This window comes from Leiobunum rupestre, chromosome 7 (genome assembly GCF_980474605.1).
Source record: "Leiobunum rupestre chromosome 7, qqLeiRupe1.1.hap1, whole genome shotgun sequence".
Lineage (NCBI taxonomy): Eukaryota > Metazoa > Arthropoda > Arachnida > Opiliones > Sclerosomatidae > Leiobunum > Leiobunum rupestre.
The window spans coordinates 50,649,317-50,657,381 of record NC_143390.1 but is presented as its reverse complement, the minus strand read 5'-3'; the positions used below and the strand labels follow the sequence as shown (position 1 = coordinate 50,657,381).

General features: G+C 38.9%; 1 protein-coding gene across 1 annotated transcript; it reads left to right on the top strand.

Moving 5' to 3' along the window:
• Positions 1-1,894: 1,894 nt before the first annotated feature.
• LOC149936673 (uncharacterized) lies at positions 1,895-6,842 on the top strand. The gene is made up of 11 exons (XM_090153729.1): positions 1,895-2,149; positions 2,231-2,469; positions 3,083-3,274; positions 3,941-4,220; positions 4,277-4,418; positions 4,480-4,707; positions 4,771-4,858; positions 4,922-5,331; positions 5,396-6,238; positions 6,416-6,776; positions 6,821-6,842. The coding sequence occupies exons 1-11, from the start codon at positions 1,895-1,897 to the stop codon at positions 6,840-6,842; spliced, it is 3,060 nt and encodes a 1,019-aa protein (XP_090009855.1).
• The last annotated feature ends 1,223 nt before the right edge of the window (positions 6,843-8,065 follow it).

The window sequence follows — 8,065 nt, the reverse complement described above, 5'->3', positions numbered from 1 at the left end:
TTATGTGTATCTTTTTCCCATTCTTACCAGGCGTAGGTATGGGATAAAAAAAACTATATCCTTATGGCACCTAGAGTCACTACGACAATTATCATAGCAACAGTAGTAGTGTTATAAATGAGAGAACGCTCTATGAGGCACTAATGAGGTATCTGGGCGCCGGGCATCGTACCTCACAGAAATAACATGGGGCACTATTTGACGGTGTCTAGAAAAAAAAGTACCGGTTCAACATCGACGCGTTTGAGACACCTAATAAGGCACCGGGACACCGGCACCGTGCCTCATAGAAATAACATGGGGCACCATTTGACGGTGACCGGCACCGTGCCTCATAGAAATAACATGGGACACTTTTTGACGGTGTCTAGAAATAACATGGGGCACTATTTGACGGTGTCTAGAAAAAAGGACCGGCTCAACATCGACGCGTTCGCCGACCGTAAATCCTCATAGAATTAACATGAAGTATTATTTAACGGTATCTCACGACCACCATGCCGCATAGAATTAACATGGGGAATTATATTGACGGTATTTGATGCGTACACCGGTCGTAAATGTACTGCGAGAGAGCTGTGAGTACCGTATCTCATAGAAAATACATGGAGACGAGGATTTGAATATTGACCGTGAATTGTTCAATCGCGTATTGCGTGGATATACCCTTAATTTACAAAGCCTGCTTAATCTGCTGTTTCGAACGTGGTGGTATAATCCTAATTGTTTAAGGCGTGGTACAAAGTGCAACAAAGTTTACTATAAAAGCCAGAATTTCCCTTTAAAATATCATTCTGAAGTAGGATCCCAGAGTCCCTTGCAACTTGGAATTCGAATTCTAATACGATGTAAGTATGGATGTAGCTAGTTATATAAACGGTTTCTAAAAATTATGAAACGTTTGAGGGAATCGTTTCTTATATTTTATTATTAATTAATTAAAGGTCGGAAGGAAATTCGTGTATTATTGAAGTCAACTTTATGAGGTCCAACGATGAGTACGTCGTTAAAGAACTAGCGTTTTTGGTTGTGGAAACTGGGGATAATGGGGTTTACTCATTTAAACCACCTTTTCCTTACAACGAGCTAAGCGCTAAAGACAGGAGACTGTGCGGTTGGATCTCTAGACATATTTGTGGGATGCTTTGGGACGAGGGTGAACATGAGCTGGACCAGTTGGATGGGATAGTTACCAACATAAAATCCAAAGCGGCAACCTTTTACACAAAGGGGATGGAAAAAGAATTGTACCTTTCCGAACTTTTTGGAAAAAGACTGGTGAACGTCGAAGATTTAGGGTGCCCTAAGTACCAAGAACTTTCCGATCCCTGTCCAATAGTGTGTAAATATCATTCTAATAATTCAAATTGCGCGTTGTTCAAAGCGCAGAAAATAAAATTATGGAATATGTAATATTGTCATGAAAATAAAATATTTTGATTCAAACCATTTTACCGTTTCTTAACTCAATAACAATAACGTTTTACGAATAATTCTGAAAGCTTTATCTATTGAATAAAAGTCAACCATCCCCGACCTCTAACTATAATAACCGAATGTGAAGCACTTTGTTGTTCCGAGTCTATATCATATTTGTAATATTTATCGATTAAACTATCACGTTGATATACAAATTCCATTTTCAATCTGGTTAGATCCGATAGAAACACTAAGATAACCAATTTCGAAATGTAAGAAATGTACATCGAACTTTTAAAATATATTTTTGCTTTAAAATTAAATCCGTTCACATACAAACGCAGAGATAACCAATTTCGAAATGTAAGGAATGTACATCGAACTTTTGTTATTGTAAATTCCACCTTTCGACTAGTATATAAGCTCGTGCTGATTTAGTTAAAGTCATACAGACTTCTGAATAATAACTGGAAACATGTCATCTTTAGACAAAACAGTAGTAGTGGCGGTCTTAAAATATACAGCTACCTTGGGCCCAATTCCAGGTCGCCCCGATTTACCCCATTTTAATTTTAGAACCTTCGAAGTTGTTATTCGAAAATATCATAAAGGATTTTGGTGCCACTTTGAACCCGATCCAGAAAGCAACACCATCAAAGTCCACCTTTGCTACCACCCTAATATTGCTAAAATAAGACTGGCCTTCGGAGGGATGATGGCATTAATTCAGGTATCATGAGTATGGTTATTTTTGAAAACCTTTTTTTTTTTACAAAAGACTGTGTTTTCATTTTATTATGTTTTTTTAAAGTTGGAGAAGATGGATTTGACTATTACTGTGGAGGAGGATGTCCAAGCCTCTACGCTTTTTTTGGCAATGAACTCCATCCCATTGCTCTCGGCATCTCCCACACATTATCCTTCCGCAGCCACCTCCTCGTCATCGGTCACATCAGTATCACCTACTTCAACACCTCAAGCATCGACATCCTTATCCCCCACTTCTCCCACCTCTCGAAACTTAAAAAAGAGGAGCACACCGGTGGAAAAGTCAATTAAAAAAAAACCGAAAAAAAATTCACTTAATGACGAAAAAAATAAAAAAAATGATCATAACGGTGATTTGGAAGCTTTGCTGGCTTTAGAAGACGTCATAAAGCAAACTCTCGGAGAAGACTTTCAAAATTTATAATTTTAAAAATAAATAAATAAATGCAAAAAAAAATGTTTTTTTTTCTTACATATAAAAGACATATTATATTTTAGTTCTGAATAGATGTACCACTGAATAGTAATGGATATGTCAGTGAACACCAATTAAAAAAAAATTCAAAATAATACTGGAAATATTGGTTAACGTTATCATATTACAAAATCTACAGTGGGATACATAGAGTTTTTATAAATAAAAATATCTCACATATATGGAGTTCAGAGTCTAACACATATCAGATCTATAGGCATGAAAGTGGAGGGTATAAAAGATCGGGTCAGTCCTCCACTCTTTACCAGTTGCGATAAACAGCTAGACCATACAAATGTTTCCGTGTACCGTATGCGCGAAACAGTTTTCTAAAAAGTCAATTTTAAATCGCCACGTACGAGAACAACACGAAAATGTAAAATATGTTTGTTCAACCTGTAACATTAGTTTTGCGCGAAGATACAAATTAATTCAACATTCGCGAGTTCATCAGCTTAGCCCACTTTCAGCCACACCAGACCACCGATATCAAGACAACCCCCAACCGCTTCAAAATCTCCTAACCGTCGGCGTATCCGAGCAATCGGCGGACGATTTTCTTCAAAACATCGAAGAAGTCTCCGTTCTTGAGGACGCTATCGTCAGTTCGCGGTATACTCCGAAAACGACCCAAACAGACTCCGAAATATTAATTTTAACATTAAAACCAGCATTAATGAAGTATTTAAAAAATCACTTAAATAAGAAGCGGGGCTTAAAGTGGAACATTTTTATTCGCGTGAGATACGTACGCGAATTGAACGATGGTGCGGAAGTCGAGGCATTACCGTATTTCCGGTGCAAAACTCAAGCAACACTTTTACCAGATGTAATACCAACACAAATAGACTCGTGTGTGAAGCAAATAACACACGCGATTGAGGAATTCCAAGATATGGGCAGTGGCTGGACCATAGATCGTATCTTGTTTCTTCAAATCGATAATATAGCGTACATACCGCTGGTCGGGGGTACGTATATAAATCTCCCCCCTGAGCTCAATAATACCAGCAAAGGAGTATTAAATATTAAAACCAAAGACCAAAAGTGTTTCTTGTGGTGCGTCCTCGCTAAACTTAATCCACAACCTCCAAATTCCCATCGCGATAATCAGAATAAATACGTGATGTTTGAAAAAGAATTAGACTGCAGTGACATTTCGTTTCCTTTCGAATTAAATCATTTTAAACTCAAAAAATTTGAAAATAAAAATAATCTATCTATCAACGTTTACGGCTACGAAAAAGTAGTTTTTCCTCTTCATGTAAGCGAAAACAGAGCCCCCGAAGATCGGCAAATAGATCTGCTTTATCTCAAGTCAAAAGGAAACCAACATTTTTGCCTAATTACGGATATTAGTCGACTATTGAGTCATTTCACAAACCATAACGGGAAAATTTACGTGTGTCGTTATTGCTTACATCGCTTTTCAGGACAAAATAGTGCTAGAAACCATAGTGAACACGTGAAAAACTGCAACGTTCACGACCCCCAACTTGTCAAAATGCCACACAAAAATCCCGTTTTAAAATTCGAAAAAATTGATTGGCTTCAAAAGGTAAAAAATAATTTCGGAAATTCATGAATTTAAGAGCTTAACACATTTATTTTTAGGTTCCCTACGTCATTTACGCGGATTTTGAATCTATAATTGACAGAATCCAGTCTTGTTTACCCGATTCCTCACTATCATCAACAACGAAACTTTCGGAGCACGTAGCTTGTGGTTTTAGTTACGTCGTAATAGGACCCGACGGTATTTATATTTGGTTTCATTAAAAAGTTTATTTTCGCTGCGACGTTTATCATTATTACAGGAAAGCCAAATGCCCCTGTTACGTATAGGGGAACCGACGCTATCGACATTTTTCTTGAAAGTTTGTTGATGGAACGGAGCACCATCACCAAATTATTGAAGGAAAATATTCCAATGAATCTCACACCAGTCGAAGAAGAATTGTGCCGTACCGCGACACAATGTTACGTGTGTCAGAAAATTCTTACGCAAGATGATCCGGCAGTCAGAGATCATTGTCATTATACCGGTACGACTTACGTGTTTGATTATTTTAGATATAAATAAGTTAACGCGTAATTATAATTATTAGGACGTTTCCGGGGAGTCGCGCATAATTCTTGTAATCTAAAGCTGCGAGTGGGAAATTTCACGCCGGTCATCATGCATAATTTATCACGGTATTGTATTTTTTCTTTAATTCCAATATTTACAAACTATAACGTGTTTATATAAAATTTCAGATACGATGCCCATCTTATCATGCAAAGGATTGGGTTGATAAAAAGTGTAAACATTTCCTGTATTCCATCTAACGCCGAAACGTATATCAGCTTCACTTTCGGTCGCCTCCGTTTCATCGATTCTATTCGCTTTATGCCCGCTAGTCTCGAAACTTTAATTTCAAATTTAGCCACTGGAGGTCAAGAAAAATTCCCCATCTTGAGCTCTTTCTATCCAACTCATCAAATCCCGTATTTGCTCAAAAAGTTAACGTATCCCTACGACTACATGAGTGACGTAGACAAGTTTGAAGAGACAGCACTACCACCCAAAGAGACATTTTTCAACACCCTCACTGGCGAACATTTAACGGATGAGAGTTACGAAAATGTCCGCCAAGTGTGGAACATTTTTAACATACAAAATCTAGGTATTATTTATAGCCCTATTCTATTACTAAATGTAATAGTGGTAGTGATAAAATTCTTCAACAGGTGAACTACACGATTTGTACGTGCAGGCGGATACCCTCCAACTCGCTGACGTATTCGAGAGTTTCCGCGCTATGTGTGTAGAATACTACGGCCTAGATTGCGCGCACGCGTACACGGGACCTGGGTTTGCCTGGGAGTCAGCCCTCCACATGACAAAAGTGAAGTTGGAGCTACTACTCGATATTGACATGCACTTGTTTATTGAACGTGGCATTCGGGGAGGAGTTTCGATGATTAGTCACCGCTACGCCGAAGCCAATAACCCGTACATCCCCGAAAGCTACGACCCCAATAAAGAGTGTAATTACATCATGTACCTCGACAAAAATAATCTCTACGGGTTCGCCATGGTCGATTACTTACCCACGAGTAGGTTCGCTTGGGTTCCCGTCGAAGACCTACTCGACTACACCCATAAACATGTGCTTACTTTATCGCACGAGTCTCCCTACGGCTTCATTTTGGAAGTCGACTTGGAATACCCCGTTGAGTTACATCATGAACACAACTGCTACCCCCTCGCACCCGAATCTCAAAGAATAACTACGGATCAATTTTCTTCCTATTACAAACTGATGCTTCAAAGATTAAACCTCCCCGCAAAAGACACTCTGCCTAAGCTCGTCCCTAATCTCAACAACAAAGTGCGATACGTAGTTCACTATCGTAATTTAAAATACTACGTATCGAAGGGACTTAAACTCACGAAAGTTCACAGAATACTCTCTTTCCATCAGTCTCCCTGGCTTCGCCCATTCATAAATTTCAATACCGAAAAGAGGAAACTTGCCAAAAACAGTTTTGAAAAAGATTTTTTCAAACTTTTAAACAACTCCTGTTTTGGTACGTTATTAATCAAAGTAAATGAAAAATAAGTAGATTATTTTTTTTTACCAACAGTATTTATTGCGCGAAATAAATTCTTTTGGTTTAATAAATGTAATTTAGTTTATACGCAAGTAGCCACGTATACAAATTATCGGAATAATAAGTACTAATCTCATTTCGTTTCAATAATAGGTAAAACAATGGAGAACTTGAGAAATCGGATAGATTTCCATCTCGTACAAACACCTGAGCGGGCTATTAAGAAAGCGTCTTCTCCGGCATTTGAAAAATTCACGATTTTCCACAACGAACTCGTGGGTATTCATATGAAGAAGAAGTCACTTACTTTGAATAGACCAATTTACACTGGTTTTACCGTTTTGGATCTTTCGAAACTAACCATGTACGAGTTTCATTACGAGTACATGCGCAAGACCTACGGTGAAAAGGTCCGATTACTTTTCACGGACACGGACAGCCTGGCGTACAATATACAAACGGAGGACGTCTACACGGACTTCGGAAATTCCTCCCATCTCTTCGATTTCTCGGGGTATCCCACGAATCATCCTCTTTTCAATGACGTAAACAAAAAAGTCATTGGAAAGATGAAAGATGAAATGGATGGGATCCCTATACGGGAGTTCGTTGGGCTCCGCCCCAAAATGTACTCCATCCTTTCGGAAAGGGGGGAGAAAAAAACCGCGAAAGGTGTTTGTAAGCGAGTAGTGGAAAAGGATATCCGACACTCGAGTTACCGCGACTGCCTCGTGGCTACTCGAATTACGAGCAATTCTATGAAGCGGATCGTCAATCAGAGGCATCAGCTATTTACCGTCTCCCAAAACAAAATGTCTCTTAATCCATGCGATAATAAAAGGTATATTTTGGGGGACGGCATTCGAACCCTATCGCATGGTCATTACTGGATCGATATTTTAAATCGCCAATAGTTCAATAGCCTCAAATTTCCGTTTTTAACAAGATGAAAATGAGAGGCATTGTTCATTAAATCGGCAGTCAAATCGTAGACGAAAAGGCAATTTCCACCGGCGTAATCTTCGCGACTTATTTGGTTTCCCTCGTCAATGTTCCACTGACCCGTTTGAAGAAATAAATTGGTGTACGCTTGGATGTAGCTACGCTCCGCGAAGTTAGGTGTTAGGGCTTTATGTGGTACGCTACTGCCGTCGACGAACAAACCAATGTGGTTTAAATTGAAATGCTGGAAATTATATGGCGACGATTTAAGTTCACCCAGAAACGCGTTTTGCTCAACCATCCCGATTACGACTTTATTCGGAATTTGTCCTGTAAATAAATGATCTTGCACGACGCTCATGTTGCCTCTCGGAATCGAAAACGACATCACTTCCGTGCGGGAAATTGGGTACTTCGCTCTCGACATTTGTAACACTTTGGCGTGTGATAGTGGGATTTCGGGAATTAACTTGACTTTCCTCAAATACAACGAAGCTGATTTAATGTCCAATTTACATTTTACGTCAGAGTGTAAACAAAATTCGGTATTTGATTTCCCAAAAACAAATTTTAAATCCACCAAGTTCAAAAGGAAGCGCGGCTGTTGACAAATATCTAAATGAAGAGCGCCGATCATATCTATAGTTCCCTTTTGAGCGAAGCTGGCTCTTTGTAAGAAACCTTTATTGTTCACGAAATCGTTGAACTCGTACGCCGTGTCGCGATAGAATAGGCCGCTGGTAAGATGACTCGTTTTAGCAGAGTCTCCAAATGTTAACATAGTTTGATACATACTTTTGTACGGGTAATTCTGAGCGGAAGGAGTAACTGATTTTTCGTTTAAAAATAAGTGGACTTCGG